Source organism: Peromyscus californicus, unplaced genomic scaffold (genome assembly GCF_007827085.1).
Source record: "Peromyscus californicus insignis strain IS unplaced genomic scaffold, ASM782708v3 Scaffold_14__1_contigs__length_90479793_seg_2, whole genome shotgun sequence".
Lineage (NCBI taxonomy): Eukaryota > Metazoa > Chordata > Mammalia > Rodentia > Cricetidae > Peromyscus > Peromyscus californicus.
The window spans coordinates 73,497,985-73,516,230 of NW_026294436.1; the positions used below are offsets into that span (position 1 = coordinate 73,497,985).

The 18,246-nt window shown below is 42.1% G+C and overlaps 1 protein-coding gene across 1 annotated transcript in view; it reads left to right on the forward strand.

The window, feature by feature from the left end:
* The window catches only part of Ush2a (usherin), a 706,426-nt gene that overhangs the window by 418,991 nt on the left and 269,189 nt on the right, over positions 1 to 18,246 (forward strand). Inside the window, exon 37 of the mRNA XM_052737975.1 lies at positions 9,774 to 9,953. Within this exon, the coding sequence (XP_052593935.1) occupies positions 9,774 to 9,953 (180 nt within the window). The remainder of the gene's footprint in view (positions 1 to 9,773; positions 9,954 to 18,246) is intronic.

The following is an 18,246-nucleotide window of genomic DNA, read 5'->3' on the forward strand; positions in this document are numbered from 1 at the left end:
GTGACATGAGCTTTTAATCCCAGTACCAACCATAGAGACCTGGAGGTCTGTACAGACAGGCAGTGATGAAGAAATCATGTGTCTGAGCGTAGAGCCAGTGAGAAAGCAGAACAGGAAGGCAATAAAAACACAGGTTAGACAGGAAGAAGCTCTCTCTGGGGAAGCAATGGCAGTGAGGTGGTAAGATAAGGTAGTTGTGGCTCTTCGTTAGTTCTCTGATCTCTTTGGCTGTTACCTCAGTATTTGGCTCTGTGTTTCTTATTTAATAAGACTGTTTAGAAATTCATCTGCACTTGACCTTCTTTGGCTTACAGTTGGTCTTCTATCAACCTGAGCTTTGAATGTTCTCTGAGCCCTGCATGTTCTCTTAATGTACTTGTCTGTTGCTGTGGGATAATGTTCTTGCACACTGTAAAGATTTGTCACTCCTATTGGTTTAATAAAACACTGATTGGCCAGTAGCCAGGCAGGAAGTGTAGGTGGGGTGGGCAGACTAGGAGAAAGCTGGAAAGAGGAAAGGCAGAGATGGAGTCACCAGCCAGATGCAGAGGAATTAAGATGAAAATGCTAGACTGAGAAAAGGTACCAAGCCATGTGGCTAAACATAGATAAGAATTATGGGTTAATTTAAGCATAAGAGTTATTTAGTTATAAGCCTGAGCAATAGGCCAAACAGTTTGTAATTAATAAAAGCTTCTGTGTGTTTATTTGGGACTGAACAGCTGCGGGACTGGGCAGGACAAAAACTTCCATCTACAATCTGTTGATTGGGAGCATAGAGTGAGGTAGAGATTAGAGAGAGAGTCAGACAGAACCTGTGGAATTTAGTTCATTCTGGCGTCCATTTGTCAAGTTTTCTCTGAGGATGCACCCACTGTCACCTGCCAGGCACCTCCCACTGCTGGACTCTTAACTTCTCAGCCAGTACAAACCTCCCCAGGATAGGCAGCAATGTCTCCACAGGGCAGGCATCTCTGACTGACTGGCCTCCCACCTCTGAAGACTCTCTGGCTGAATGCAGAAGCTAAGCATATCCTCAATATTTTCCTTGGTTTCTATGTGGGCTCTGCGAGAGCTGTGCAGTTGTGTTTGTTCAGCACAGAGTCTTGTCTTAACTGCCTTCTACATCTAATGACTTCTACAGAATGACTGCCCTTCCTCTCTTCCCCCTCCCCCCTTTCTTTTTGAAATAATGTCTCACTCTATAGCCCATCTGCACTTGAACTCACTTTATAGCCTGAGCTGGTCTCAAACTCGGGATTGTCTTCCTACCCCAGGCTGCTAAACACTGGAATGACAGGTATGTGTCATCCTGCTGGCTGTTCCGTTCTTTCATCTTCTCATTTTCATGATCACCCCATCAGAACCTTTAGCTGCTTTGTTAACCGTTTTTTTCCTCTCCGGTTTTCTTCTGATTTGGTTAGACATTTGGGAAGGATGGGTGACTTTGGTGGTGGTGAATTTGTCATCCTTCTCCCCAAACACTTTTTAGAGTTCACAAGTGATCCCCAAATCTCTCCAGAAAGGTAATTTGCAGTCACATATTTAGAAGCTTTATACACAGACTGGAAGGTACATCTGTGATCCCTAGTTCCTGGTCTCATGCCCTTGTGAATAGCCTTCTCTCACTGTGGTCAAAATCTGTGACTTGCTTCTAATCAGCGGAATGGTACAAAGGACGTGGGCTGTGACTCCTATAGGCTCCCTGAAAAAGATTGGAAGCCATCTTGCTTGGAAATGATGTCCCTGGCATTGCAAGAGGCCATCCTGGGGAGACCCTCACCATGAGACCTAGAAGAAAGGCCTCATAAACAAGCAGCCAGTGACCCAAAGCAACCATCAGCTCAATGCTACCAAGAAATCAAGACCCTCAAGGTCCAGATACTGCCAACCTGCACTGAAAGGCAGTCTTTCTTCTTAAGAACCTAGAAGTGGGGCTTCTGGCCCAGCAACACCTTGATTGTCCCACTTTTGAGAACCTCTGCTAAAGAGCTGGTAAGGTGTGGCAAGTCTTAGACCATGAGGTCCTAAGCATGGGTAGCTCTGAGCTGCTGCTGGTGGTGGTAATCCTGATACATCATGGTAAGGCACAAGAAGTATAGGAGCCCTGACAGCCTGTCTCTCAAGGAAAACTGATAGAAGTCCTCAGAAAAGCTATACAATCCCCACCCGATGCTACACTCCTTAGGGAACTGCTGTCCTTAAACTGAGGATGCTTTGCAAGTACATATAAACCCTCACAGTAAGTCTAAATTCTTGGCTGTCATGAAACAGCAGTTGGTGATGGCCAGTGCTCTGGGATCAATAATGGCAATTGGATTTTCCAATTGATCACAGTGGCGTAAAAGATTAGGCACCTATGTGTTCAGTGTCTGTATGTTCATCGTGTATGGAAGGACTGTGCAGGAACGCTACCAGGAAACATTCTGGTGATAAAAGAATTGTGTGCATGCCCACCAGTGTGGAAGCTGGAGACCACTTTCTGTGACTGGAACTCATTTGCCCAAATCACTCTTGCACTTGCCCATTTGGAATTTGTTGTTGAAAAATGGAGAGAAAACCATCAAAGTAGGACAATAAGTCTGACTTTTCAGATTATAACATAGTTGACAAAAACAGATCCCACTGTCCAAATCTCCACACAATTCTAACAGGCTTTGTTCTGAAGGCAGTTTTAGGTTGATAGCACCACTGAGAGTGTCCAGAGCATTAGCATATCCTCTTGATCTTCCACTCACTTCTGATGTCAGTAACATGATTTCCACTTGGGAAAACAAGACTATGGAGCAGAGAAGAGGCTGGATGGAGACAAACTGTGCCTCTGAGGACTCTTTTAATGAATGACTTAAGACACTTAAAAGGTCCCAGTGTCATAGTCTGACTCGTGTGCTGATAAAGCAACCGACCGGACAGGACAGGAAGAGTCTGGACACGACAGAGCCATTGCTGAGCTCGTACCAGAGCAGCCTGAACATGCAACCTCTGTTGCATTGATGAGATAGTGTGTATATTTATTCCCCATCGTAGAAGTGTCACGCTGCAGAGTGACTAATTTAAAGAGCAATCAAAGGAGTAGACCTTTTACCTGATGGCAACTAATTAAAATCACATAGAATAATCACAGGAGTAGCAAGAACTATGATATATTCACAGGGCGCTGTCCTCAGAGGACTAAGCAGTTCCCAGGCAAGTTCTTTCTTCCTCTTTTGAAATGTTATGTCAAAAGGAAAGAGAGCTAGGAGAGGTATATGGAAGGGTTTGGAGGGAGAAAAGGGAAGGGAGAAATGAGGCGACTATCATGCCAAAAAAATAAAAGAAGAAAACAGAAGCTATGAGCTAAGGATGCAGAGAGGTTGGCCAAGCACTTGCCTAGCATGTATGAAGCCCTGGATTCTGTCCCCAGCACAGAGTAAACCAGGCCTGGTAACACAGCCTGTGAGTCCAGTACTGTGGAGGGGCAGGCGTAAGGGTCAGAAGTTCAAGTCCACTGTCAGTGACACCACAAAGTCAAGACTACCTGGGGGAGGGGAATGAAACTTGAAGAAAGGAAGAGAGTGGGGAGGATAAAGGAGAGAAGAGGGAGGCAAGAGAGACAGACAGACAGACACTGGGTAAGTAGTTTCCAACAAACATTTTGTGTGTGGTCACATGCTTATCTCCAGTTCAGAGGTTGCTGAGTCCATTTATAAGTTACAAAATGAACTCCCCGCACCTTTGAGGCCCCTTCTACTCAGAGACCTATAGCATGATGAAACTTGGAGAATACACTTGGTGAGTAAAGTCATCTAAAATAGTGTCTCCGTGAAGGAGAAGCTCAAGTGTAAATACTAGTAATTGCTGTCTAGAGTAGCCTAGCATCCTGAGCACCATCAAAGTGCCAGCTCACCTTGCCACCACGACCTGCTGTATGGCCTTCCATGCCTGGGTTTTTTTTGGGGGGGAGGAGGGGGCGGGTATTGTCAAAGTGCAAAGGGATTGGGACAGATGGAATACAACATCTCTAAAATTGAGACCTCAATATGGTAGAAATGCAGCTTTTTTTTTTGTAGCCGGAAATAGGAAAATTAGTTAACACCTTTTCTACCTTAAGGTCTAATTGGATTCAGACAGGGGCCGGTTTGAAGCAGCACCAAGTGTGACATATGAAATCATCACAAGGTTTGGTTTGTTCGCTGTCGTTTCTCATTATAATCTCTGTCTGGAGAATGGATTCATGTTGTGCCATTTTCTGTTCTTGTTACAGTTTTTGTCACATGAATAAGATATCAGGGTGTTAATGCCTGGCATGCAGTATTGGTTTGTGATGCCGTGTGCGACTGTGCTGACCTTTGCAATATTATGTATTCTGATTGGTGGTTCATCTCACCTCTTTCCTACAAGTTAATAAGGCTGTAAAAAGGAAGAGAACAGAAACAGCCAGCCAGTCAAATTATAGAATATTGAAAAGGTCAGAGCAGTACGGCACAGAGGAAAAAAATTATGGAATATATGGTGCATTAAAATTTTTGTGACAATGAACATTACAAGAATGAGAAAGGATACCCACTTACGTGATTTCAATCAAGAAAATCCCACAGGATGCTATCCCAGGATAGCAATCATCTTTACATCCTGCATATGACATACAAAAATACCTACTTCTGTTGGTTCTCACTTAACAAAATAATTTCACAGACAATATTCTGTTATTCAACAAATAAGAACATTGAGGTATATCAATGCCTAGAAAATGGGCATTGATACTATTAGCAGTCTAGGAGGGCTGGGCACTGAGGCAGGAACAGCAAATGAACCTGTTGACCACATGACACGCACTGTGATTGTTTCCTCCTCTAACTCTCTTTCTTCAAAGAGAGGCAAGTAGAACTAGATGATATAAGATATTTGAAGACTCCACAAAGTTTGGAATATCCTGAAATAGCAGTGTGGCGGTTCTCTTTTTAAAGGATTGATCTATTTTGTTTTTTATGTATATAGTGTTTTGACTTTATGTAAGCCTGTACACCATGTCTGTGCCTTTGCCTGGTGCCCAGGAAGCTAGAAGAAGGTGTCACATCACCAGGAACTAGAGTTATAGACAGTTATTAGCTCCCGAGGATATTCTGTGGCCTGAAAATGTCTCAGTGGTCAAGAGCACATAAAGTTCCCAGCACTCTCCTACAGTAGCTCACAGCTGCCTGTAACTCCAGCTCTAAGGGAACTGATGACTTCTGGCCCTTTTGCACACACATGCATATACCCACACATATACACATAAAAACAATAGTAGTAATAAGATATCAGTTCTATGATCTATACAAAACTTGTCCCCTCCTTGTGATGTAATAGGACTGTGTCTAGTCTCTGCATCATCAATGAGAGACCCAGAAGAAGACACAGTCAGAAAATCTGAGGGTTATTATTGTCCTAGATGCCACAGTGATCAATGATAACTCACTTTAAAATTTTTTCATGCATATATCAAAATTTCTCATACAACAGTTGTGTTGGATTTTGTAGGCTTTAAAGATAGGTCCTGTTTGTTAGCTTTATACTCTCTTTATATGGCTAATTTACTAACAGAATAAACATTTTACAGCCTACAGCCAGAGTCTAAAGCTTTACCAGCTAGAAAGCCATGTGTGGTCCAGCTACTTCTAGAAGTAGACGAAATGAGCTGGGATCATTACTTTAAGAGTAGCTGAACTGTTGGCTAGAGAGAGAGCTCAGTATTTAAGAGCACTTGCTGCTCTTGCAGAGGACTCAGGTTCTGTTCCCAACACCCATTTGGTGATTTACAGTTATCTATAACTTCAGTTCCTGGGGAATCCAATACCTTCCTCTGACCTCTATGGACATCAGGCATATACGAGATGCACAGACATAAATACAAATAAAACACTCATACAAATAAATAAATTTTTTAAAATATCATAACTACAAATAAATAATTCAGTCAGTAGCTCTCAAATTTCAGCATGTTGAAGAATGAATCATTCAGTGATTTCTGGCTTCTATGCTGATAGCCTCCCAAAGTAGGTTAGTGCACAGCTCAAGTGTATGCAATTTGTGAGATGGCCCTAAGTGACTGCAGTGGGGATGAACCCTGGATTACTGCTAAAAACAGCCCATTCTGCAAAGAGTCTAGTTCCCCTTCATTGGGCTTGAAGCCCTGGGCCTCGTGTCAAGCTAGGCCAACGTGGATTAGAGAGGCACTGCTAAACATCACAATGACTGGAGTTCAGGGTGTGGTAAGCTGTGGTTCCCAAACCCGGAAACCTAAAGGGACCTTCACCACCCACTATCATATCCACACAGTGTGGGCTTAGGCTGAGCAAACAGGAATGAACACTGTGACAGAGTACTTTTCACCTCAGCCTTGCCTAGCTTAGTTTTTGAGACTAAACCAATGTGGATGCACCTTTCCAGCCCACAGAAATTTATGTACAGGCAGAGGAAAATGCTAACGCATAGCTCGGTGCAGAGGGGCAATCCCATGCTGTGCATTTTAGCAAATCGACCCCCTTATCTAAGAGCCCAAAGTCACGGAGCTGAGAGAGAAGGGGAAGGGGCAGGTGATGGGATGGACAAAGAGCTCTGACCTGTGGATCCACATTCAGTTTTGAACCTGGAGAGTGGAAGTCCTGACTGTCTCTCTAGGTTATGGGAACCAAACCATGTGTTTGCAGAGGCACAAGAGAAGATCACACTCACTCAGCTGCATGGCTCCTGAAGATACACGTGTTCGTTTTTGAGCTGAGCAAAATGGTTATATAATTACTTCCTTCTCATAATTATTGAGTAATTATATACTTCTTATAATTACTCAGTAATCATTGTTCTATAGCTAGAAACTAACATTACAACTAATTGTATAATTACCATGTATTAATGTCGTTATATGGCAAACTTAGAATAAAGTGGTACTTAATATATTTCTCTCTGCCATGCCATTTTCAGAGAAAAATAGAGGATAGGGTCTGTTTTGTAGCTCAAAAAATTGCTTCCAATACAAATAAACAAATCAAAAGGAAGGAAGATACCTCCACCAGTGTTCTGAGCACGGATGTGTACCCTTGTGTTCGCGCCTGGCTAGAAACAGGTAAAATTATTCTCTTGTGACATAATTGTAGACTTTTGTTGGTATTTTACAATTTTCAATCTTTCATAAAATGCACAAATTACACAACTTCTTTGTCAGATGAGCATCTGTCTGGGTCTCTGGAGGGTAAGGTGACCTTTCTGGGGGATTTTACAGCTAAGCATGTGACAACAGCAGCCGTTGCTTCAGCCAGAAGTAAAAATGCTTCTGAAGAACTGGGTGTCCTGAGACCTGGAGATGTGCTGATGCGATCATGTGATTGTGCATAGACAATGATCAGACCTCTTGAGGGCAGGGACCATATTTTATGCATTTGGGTGCCAACTCATGGGCACCATAGGCTCCTTACAAACAGCACTTCAATCAAATCAAGTCACAAAGCGAGCCATAAAGAACCTCTACGTGCTAACATGGCATCATTCAGAAGGAACTTGAATGGAGGGAGCCCTTAAAAGCTGCATTCAGAACTCTGTGGGCATTGCATTGCATAAATGTCAAGATAGAGTTCTTCTCCATTTGGGACTTGATGTCACTCTAAACTTGGAACATTTCTTCATTGGAAACAAGTGGCAATTATGCTTCCCCGTGTTCTAGTCCATGAACACTATTTATTTTCTCTGGGATATCATCCTTTTGCCTGTATCAATCTCAAGACTAAAATCACAAATTATTGTGGGATATCTGAGATTTCTTGTGGTCACAGAAGACACTCCACTGTGCATACTTTGTCACAATAAAATTTTCAGCTACTTCCTTCAGCCTTAAATTATTATAAATATTATAAATATCTTTTTTGTATATGTCTGGTTTTATCTACCCTACCCACATTTCATAAAATGACCACACCCTAACAAACTATGAGACTCTTGTTAGTTTTAGAATTTGAAATATTACCTGATAGGACAACAGCATGATGTGGTCAGGTTTGTGCTGGTCGCTTAAATGAACAACGATGTCTTTTGATGATTAACCCATAGTTAATGATCACTGAGAAAACAAAATGCCAGGTGCTTCCATTTTAACCACTTGCCAATGCTCAATATCTGCAGGTAGAATTTGTATGGATTACAGGGAAAACAGCAGCGGTCCTTACTGTTCCGTTCATTGCAATGAGAGAGCTGGGTAGATTTGTTCACAGGGCAGTTAATCAAACTGTGTACATTGATGAACCACCCATGCATGCTTCTTAGTTTTGTGCCGTTATATGCAGATCAGGCTAAGAAGCCCAAATGGTGGGGTTTTTTTTGTTTTTTGTTTTGTTTTGTTTAGCAGATATTTCATGCTGGGTGCAGGAATGTAAGAACTTAACTTTCATAGTGGCATGGTACGAGAATCACTGTGTGTAAGTTTGAGCTCACGGACAAAGAGCTAGATACTCAGAAACATTAAGCATCTTAGAAGAGGACACATTAGACAAAGAGCACAAGGACAGGTTCTAACCTAGGGCACTCCAACAGTTAGCAGGCATTCTTTTCTTTGCACTTTTATGCTAATTTGTGAGGATATGACTTTACAAATATTGTAGGCATTCAAATTTCTTTACAATGTGAGATTGCTTATATCATGTGACCATCCTTTACACTTTAATCAAATAGTATACTGTTATTGCTAGGTCTTGCAAATATCTTTGCTTCCCCCTCTATATCCAGTATCCTGGTAGTTTTAACTCGTTTTTCTCAAAGCTGATGGAATAAATGTATAACAGGAAACATTTTGACAAAGGAAGGCAGCCTGTTTGATGTAATTAATGATATTTATAAATGGTTCTTTACCTTGTGTTTTTAAAGCGTATCTAACACAATCCTATATTTGACTAAAACTAAAAACAATGTTTCCCCCATGTGTGCTTTAAAATATGGCTTTTAAAGTAAATGTCATAATTTTAAACTCTAACTCTGTTCTTTTTTTAATTCTAAAAATTTTTAGTTCTCCTCTGCTCTCTTTTTACCATGAATGTTATACAGGATTTGAAAGAGAGGAGCCATTATTACCAGGGTGCAGCATTTCTCTATGTCCTACACAGACTGGGATTTGAGATGGGTTTACCAGAGATTGGAAAGGATGGAGGTGGTGGGACACAATGAGGGCACATGGGAAGCAATTGCTTTATGCAACCAAAGGCTTCTGCATCTGCTAAGAAAGCTGGATACAGATGTTCAGGTCAATATGGACACATCTGGCAGCCCACCCACAGCAACTGTTTTATGATGTTCTGAGCAATCCCAGTTTAAGGAGACATGAAATAGAAAGAGGCCAGGCTAACTCTCAAGCAGAGTGAGAGGTAGACAGCGGATGTCAGAGTGTGCTATCTATAGACAGAACCATTTTACCAGGAGGCGTTACTTCTTTCTCTCTGTATATTAAAGAAAACTCAAGGATTATGAAAAATAAAAAATAAATCATCAAGGGATCCATTTCTATATCTGGACACTTTTTCTTTGTATGCATAGTGCTTGTTATATAATGACATTGTCTTTGCATATCAAGTCAGTTTGACGCCAGTGATCTGTAGGTACTAACACAGCTTTCGTTTTATTCATAGCATGCTGAAGTGAATGTACACACTGATGGGAACACATGCAATCGGTGCTGGTGTGGTAATTCAGCTTGGCATTGCGTCTTTATCAACCCAAGAAAATACTCAAGTAACCGAAGAAAATCTTCACTAAATGTAATTTTCCTTTTCAATCAGCAGGGGATAACTACACCCTTCTCAGTGGCACAAAAACCATCCACAGCAGTGAAGGGAAGCAGCTCTGGGTGCTGGTGGACGGCTTGGTTCCTTACTCGCACTACACAGTACAAGTGAATGCTTCCAACAGCCAAGGCAGCGTGCTCAGCGACCCTGTCTCTGTTGAAATGCCTCCAGCGGGTGAGTCTGTGAAAACTGTTGTCAGCATTCTGACTTAAACAGGAAGCCTAGAACCGAGTGACTATTGGACACTTTATTTTACAACTTAGAGGCTCGGTTGTAGTTCTGAATGTTTGGGCAGTTTTGTTTTTTGAAAACTCATTATTGATATCCTTTTATTGCTTTGATGAGTATGTTTTCTTCTTACAGTGTGTGTGTGTGTGTGTGTGTGTGTGTGTGTGTGTGTGTGTGTGTATGTGTGTGTGTGCATGTGTGTGTCTCTGTCTTCCTGTGTACATGTGTGCATGTGTGTGTGTCTATATCTGTCTGTGTATGTGTATGCATGTGTGTGTCTGTCTGTATACATGTGTATGTGTGTGTGTGGCCATGTGTATGTGCATGTACATGTGTATGTGTATATCTGTATACACAGGTATCTCTGGGTATCTATATCTTAAGAACATTAATAAATATGTTTTTTTAATTAGTAGTTTGGTTTTTTGTTTTCTCCTTTCTTCAACTTGACAGATTTTTCAATTTTGACAACATATTTGGAAGGGGTGGGGATGGGACATCAGTGTTCAGGGACTACTGAAAAATTGTGAAAAGGTACAATCCCTTTGCCCCTTTGCAGAACATATTGATAATATCAAACTTAAAATATAGGTCCTCTTTGTAAGGATCAGCATGGGCTGTTACAACAGGACTCTCATTCACACACTGAATAAACACTTCATCCTAGAGGTCATGACAGCCCTTTCCTGTGTGAAATGCAATGCATTCTGGGTATGTTTATTTTGAATATTTCTATTTAAAATTGGTGCAGTTTAAATAATCATAATTATCCTAGAAAATATGCAGTCTCCACCCCACCCCATGTCCTAACTATTTGTGAGGTCTAAGTGGCAAGAAGAAATCTCCCTGAGATTGGTATTCACGGCTCCTGAACAGGAAGCATGTCTCAGAGTAATGAGAACATGGCTCTCACCTGAGTCTCAGAATGTGGGCTTTCTGAACGTACTCCAGGAGAAGGACCAAGGAGATCTAGCATATGTCCTGCAGCCAAACTTCAGGCATCGAAGAACCTTACCATGTACTCCTTTTACAGCTGTCTACACTGGCTTAGATCATTCTTAATTTTTAGCAATTCAGTTTGTGTTCACAAAGGAGCCTGCTTCATACGTTGTCCATGGATTCAAGCCTGTATGTTCAAGTAAGTTCTTCTGTGCATATGGGATAATGACTCCGTTAAAATAGCACATTCCAATTGCTCACTCAGTTCACACGTGAGGGTGTGTTTACCAATACAAGGATCAATGTAATGGAAATCAGAGCAACTAGGTCATTGCTTTATGGGTGTGTGGCAAAGCTGAGGTTCCTTTGTGGCTCACACCATCTGGGATCAGTGTAGCCATTGAGAGTAAGTACCCAGAAGTCCAGATTAGGGAGGTGACCCTTCACCCAAAGAGGAAGCAGTATCCTTAGAGACAGAGTATGCGCCACTTTATTGCCACCATTAGGACTTATTTTCTCCCGTCATTAGATTGTTGTTGATTACAATTAGGAAACTTATCGCTTTGAAATGATCTTTTTTATGACCTTGTGGCAGTTTAAAGGTGACACCTCATTGATTAAATAGGTTTTAGTTCATGCTTCCTTTTACTTAATGAGCTGAAAACATATTATCATGATTTACACATAAAAATCATGCTGAAAAGCATGTGGCATTCAGTAGAATATGTGTGTTTAAGTAGAATTAAATTAGTGCTGAGAGTTATTAAAGAAATCTTGCATGCCTTCCAGTGAGCTGCGCTTCATACTGAAATGGTCAGTAAATGAGCCAGCACGCAGAAGGGAACCGACAGGCAGAGGTGCTTCTGTGTGCCGCTGGCTCCGGCGTTGTGTTTGGCTGGTACAGTCACTGCCTAGTCTTTGCTCTCAGTGGCTGACCTCTTGGATGGTGATGCCGAGTTCCTAGTGTCTTTCTCTGCTGGATGATGGGAGGTTTGAAATGAAGTAGCCTGAGCTGTGGATTCTTTTCAGATACATCAAAAACACCACAATAGAAAGTGTGGTGGGGGGAATGCCACTGGTCTTTCTTTACCTAGTATTTGCTATCAAATATTTACCTGCGGGGCTGGGGTGATGGCTCAGGATGTGAGAGGGCTTACTGCAGAAACATGAGGAGCTGCCTTTGCCAAGTCTGCTCTCATGTAAAAGCAGGGCATGACTGCATGCCTGTAACCCCAGTACTGGGGATGTGAAGTGAGAGACAGGTAGGCGCCTGGTCTAAATGACACTCACCCTACTACAAAATGGTGAGATCAAGGTTCAGTAAAGGTTCTGTCTCAAGGAAATAAGGGGAAGAAGGTTGTATCAAGACACCCAATGTCCTCTGTCTCCACACAATCACGTGGGCACACAAACACTTGCCAAACATACACACATACACACGCATGCATGCACACATGCACTCACACACATGTGCAGGCACACATGCACACACACACATATACACATGCATGGACACACACACACACACACACACACACACACACACACACACACACTTACATGAGTAAATTCACCTACTTAATCAGTTCATCAGCATGCTGTCTCTTGCCAACCTAGCCTGAGATTCACTCTAGAGCCCAGAGTACACTCATGTGTATGGAAGTCACCTGTTTAATTTGACCATCACGCTTTCTCCCTGTAAGATTCCACATAGCAGGGGCTATTCCCTGATCTTTTTTATCTTCGGTGCCTAGATCAAACCTGGCACATGGTAGGTGTGTGATGAATAATTGGTGTGTGCATGAATAAGTTGGTCAGGATGGCTTAATGAGGGGCTGAGGGGATGGCTCATAGGTAAAGCGCTTGCTACACAGCATGAGGACCTGAATTCAGGTCCCCAGCACACAGCATAGTCCATGTAGCTAAGAATGTCTACAACCCCAGAATTGTGGGGCATCGAGACAGGGGGATTGTTGTGGGTGGTTTGCCACCAGCCAATCTAACCAGAACAGCGAGCTGCAGTTCAGCCAGAGTCCCTGTCTCAGGGGAATAAGGTGGGAGTGAGCAATCAGGACACCTGGCATCCACTCGAGCATGTGTATATATGCGCCTGCACATGCATGTGCATATACTCCATGCATACCCAGATAAAGAGTTCAATAATCATTAAGCCATTGGTTATCATTCCTCATGTTCTCTCAGATCCCGTCTCCACCTGAGGACCTGTATGTGATAGCTACAAAGCTGGGACCTCCTCTGTGCAGGAGAAAGGCTGTGCCCACATAAATCTAGCTGCAACCCTGACCAGAGAATTAGAGTAAGAAATAGCCTTGCATTTCATGAGCTTGCCGATCCTCACTGGTTGGGGATGAGGATGAGCATAGGATGAATACTGCTTAGCTTATGCAAGAATTTGGAAAAGAGAGACAAGGAAAATCAGTATGAAGAATTTTAAATGCCAGGCTGGAAAAGTGGCTCAGCACTTAAGAGTGGAAAAAAAAAAAAAGTACTTTCAGAGGACTTTTTATAGTTTGGTTCCTAGAACCTCTCAGGTTCTTCACAACTACCTATCACTCAAGCTCCAAGGGATCTGATGCCCCCTGCTGGACTCTTCTGGCATTGCACACCACACACACACACACACACACACACACACACACACACACACACACACACACACACAGAGTTTTTTAAAAAAGAATTTTCAATGGTCCTCATCTCTTAGCTGATGCTTGTGAGATGTCTCATCACTACTCTCCAACTCCCTTTTGCTGAAGGGAAAACAGCGTGAGAAACACAAGTCCAGTGAGATGGTTCACTGGCTCAAGCACTTGCTGCACAAGCAATAGGACCTCATTTAATCTCCAGAACTGTGTCTTACACACCAGGCATGCAGCTCACACTTAGGAACCTAGCGCTGCGGAGCAGAGCAGCCAGACAGCCTTGCTGAATTAGAGCGCTCCAGTCCGGTGAGGGACCCTGCCTCCACACAGAAAGAGGAACGTGACTAGACACCAGTCACTGGACTGAGGACACCAAATGTCAACTCTGGCTCCCACATGCACATGTACATGCATGCAGACACACGAACAAAGCCACACACATACACACAAAGGAGATCTGATGAACCCATGTGATTTGAAGGTAGGAAGTAAAGGCAGCTGTTATTACCACTACTGAGGGCTAAGTATGCACATTAATGGCACTCGGTCCCTAAAATCTTGTATGGAAAACATTAATATTTTGTCTTTGGGATCCTGCTGGAGTATCTCTTGCCTGTGCTCTCAGGATTCTGAAATCCTGCAATCACTCTGTTTTGTATTATTTCTAAAACATAATACTCCTTAGTGTTAAGATACTCTGGGAAATGAAAGATCACTTTAATCCAAGCTCTCAAATAGCATTATGGAACAAGTACAAGAGTTCTAGGCAGAGTTTAAAAAAAAAAATAAAAAGGAATCCAAACGTTAATCCATAAATATGAAACCTCCCTGTAACCTTTACCCCACTAAGGTCTGGAGTTACTAATGGGGTTAGGATTTCAGCACTTAATGGGGCTCTGTGCATCTGTGTTTTGTATGCATGGAATTCGGTGTTCGGTTTAATAAGTGGTTGACATTGGTGATGTCCCTTAATTTGCTTAAATCTAATTGGCTCTTTTATCAGTCAAACCTGTATGGATTGGCAATTGATCAGAAGGGGTCAGCCATGACTCTGCATGTAGTTAAATGGTGGAAGCGCCTGGTAAAGCCACGGTGGCCAGATAATCAGCAGAGGGTGAATGAAGGCTTAGAGAAGAAGGTGAAGGAGCCCCCAAGTTTTGCGGGATCTTCAAGTTCAGAACAAAGGCGTTATGGAGTGTATAAATTTTAAATACACTGCATTTTGCCTCCAGACTTAAACCTTTTTTTTTTTTCAGATGAACTGAAATCTTGTCTGAAACTGTCTTTGTTACATCAAAGACCTACTCAGAAAGCAGAAAGAGACAGAGGAAGCATAAAAGGGCATAGTTTAAAATGATTACTGACACACTTCATACTGACGAGCTCCAGCCAGATGATATTTTTTTATGAATGTTTCGTATTTTTTTGCAGAAGGAATCGTTTTCTTCTGTTTATCTAAAGGGTTTCAAGGTAATCAGGAAGGAGCTGAGAACCACCTGTACTTCTCAACCTCATCCAGTTTTCTCTGGAGATAAATAATTGGTAGTTTCAGCCTGTGATTAGAATTACTACAGCTTAGATGCTCCATTAAAAATATAAGGCTCAGGGAAGCCGTTATTTTCTGAAATGTGTTCTTCGAAAATGAAAAACAGACAGACTGGGAAAGTGCCCAGGAGTGGTTCAACCTCAAGAGGCTTCCATCGCCCCGCCCCCTCCTCATCACCTGGCACATCAGGGAGAGGATCCACCATGGTTAGAGCTTACATCATCAAACCACAGATGCAGAGTCTCTCAAACACGGATTCCAATCCCTCCTTTGACTAGCTGGCTGTGTTGCCATGCGCACATACCCTGTGCACCTCATCCTCAGTTTTCACACCTAGGAACTGGGCTGGCTGAGAATTCCCACCTTATAAAATTACCTGGCGGATGCACACCAGTATGTTTGTTTGCATAGTTAATGAACATTCAGGGCTTACCTCCCACCTTGCTCTCTGGTCCTATTTGGACCTGTATGTGGAGGTTAGAAATATAAACTGTTTCTATTATGTCTGCCCTGCTTTTGTCTTATTTCTACCTTTTCAGATTTATTTGTTTTTATGTGTATCCATATTTTACTTGCATGTGTATAAGTGTATCACATGCATGTCTAGTGCCCACAGAGATCAGAAGAGGGTGTTGGATCCCATAGAACTGAAGTGATGGATTGTTTTGAGCCACCATGTGGGTACTCAGATCAGAACCAGGGTCCTCTGCAGAATCAGTACATGCTCTGAACTGCTGAGGCATCACTCCAGCCCAAGTCTTTCCTGTTTTTAGGGAAAGGTGTATAGGCAACCAAACTTGGAAAATAATTTATTACATTTTGAAGGAGATACAAGAAAATTTCCCTTACCAACAAAATTAATGGGGACATTTTCTTTTGGTATAAATATCAAGAAATCTAGATCACTAAAATCATGTTGAAAATCTGTCTAAAATCTAAAATCCTTGGAACCCACATGAAAAGCAGGATGTAGCAGTGCATGTATCCCAGTGCTCTTTCAGTGAGATGGAGCCAGACACTTACAGGCCAGCCAGCCTGGAGTGCCAGCCAGCCAGACTGGAATACTGGCTTGCAGCGTGTGAGTACAAGAGCAGAAGCAATGAGGGAGACCCCGCCTCACCAGGGTGAAAGCAAAGAAGTGACTCCCACAAACTGTCCTCTGACCGACCAGCACATGTGTGCCCACACATACACAGACAATCATTCGTTAAAATGTCTATAGCTCAATATCTGAAGGAACGATCTGTGCTCCTTTAATGCCTGGTGGTTTAAAAAATTCTTTTAGTTATTTCTAAAATTCTGGAGTTTTCTTTCCTATTTCTCCTTAGTTCTTCCACAGTTATCAAACGTTTATGGGCTGTGAAGGCAGGAACAATGTTGGGTTTGTCAATGTTTGTAGCCCAAAGGGCTGAGACAAAGTATTTGCTGAATAGGGGAGACGAACATGCTGCGGTCGTTAGGGCTTGTATTTTGGTCTTGAAAACTGTTTTCGCCGTCCCCGCATCTTTCACTTAGATAATCATTTTTCGGGGTTTAAAATTAGATTGAAGTCATCACATTATTGGTCTTACTCTTGTCAATATTGCCATCACACTATAGAAACAAATAACTTTAACTCTTGACGTCTTGAAGTCTCTGTGGGTTGTGTGTTTAATTCTTTAACTACTATTTTCAATTAGTTATTGCAACTGATAGACAATTCATTGAGAAGAGTAGCTAAAACAGGACTTAAAAAAATAAATCCAAATATGTGTTAATATAATTCAATTCAGAGCATGTACCTACATAGTAATATTGCATGTGGCTATTAGTTTTTATATAAAGCCAAGTTGCTTTCTTAGGAGGTTAATTTGTCATTTATAAGTCTAGCATCCTTATTCCAAAAACTATACCCATATTGCGTAGTTTATGATTCCCACTTTTAAAGTTAAAGCCGAACAAGGGACCAGAGAGATGGTTCATCTGTTAAGAATGCTTGCCACTCTGTCAGGGGACTGAAGTTGGGTTTGTAGTGCCCACATTTGGTGGCATTCAACCACCTGGGACTCCAGCTCTAGGGAATTAGATAACCCTCTTCTGTCCTCCATGGACACTGCACACACCTGTGCTTACACACACACACACACACACACACACACACACACACACACGTATAATAAATGTAAAGATAATTAAGTGGACTACAGTTACAGGATTTTTCTGTTTTCACATCCTCACACAGTGCTGACAGGATAGTATTATTAAGCCCTAATTTTAAGTTGCATAAAACAATTAATTCTTATAGAAACAAATCTCTGTTATCCTCCTAATTTAGGTAGTATTTAATTAAGTTATAAAATCACCCTGAGGAGCATGGCTGACATGAACACTCTTGGTAAAATGAGGCTGTCTCTCAGTGAGCATAGCTCTTGGTGACAGCTGAATTTTGTCTCTGAGCTCAAGAGAAAATTAAACATCCCTCTCTGTGCATTGATAAAGAAATAGAAAACTTGTATTAATCTAGAAAATCAGTTAAGAAGGGTGAATGAAAAAAAAGAGTGTGCACTATTTAAGAGAAGGAAGTGAGCCAATAGTGTGGGGATGCTCTGCCCTCAGAGCATCCACCCTCGGGAGAGAAGAGCCATTCCAGGAAGCTCTGAGCTCAGGCCATGGGAAGCAATGGTCTGCCTTGAAAGAAAAAGGAAACCACAGATATTTCCTTTCAGTTGACCAGGACCTGAGTCTGAGACTCTTAACATAATCCGTTCAAGTGAATCTGTTTTCTCCCTCACTGAAAACATAATGTTTGTTTATTGATCTATTTCTATTTTGTTGAAGGTTGTACATACAATGGCACAATGTGGAGGTCAGAGAACAACCTAAGGAGTCAGTTCTCTCCATCCACCATGTGGTACCCCAGAAAGAACTCAGGCAGGCAGGCCTGGGGGCAAGTAATCACACCTATTCCCTTCCTCCACTTTTTCTTTTTTTTTTTTTTTTTTTTTTGTCAGACAGAGTTTCCCTGTGTTGTTTTGGTGCCTGTCCTAGATCTCGTTCTGTAGACCAGGCTGGCCACAAACTCACAGAGATCCACCTGGCTCTGCCTCCCAAG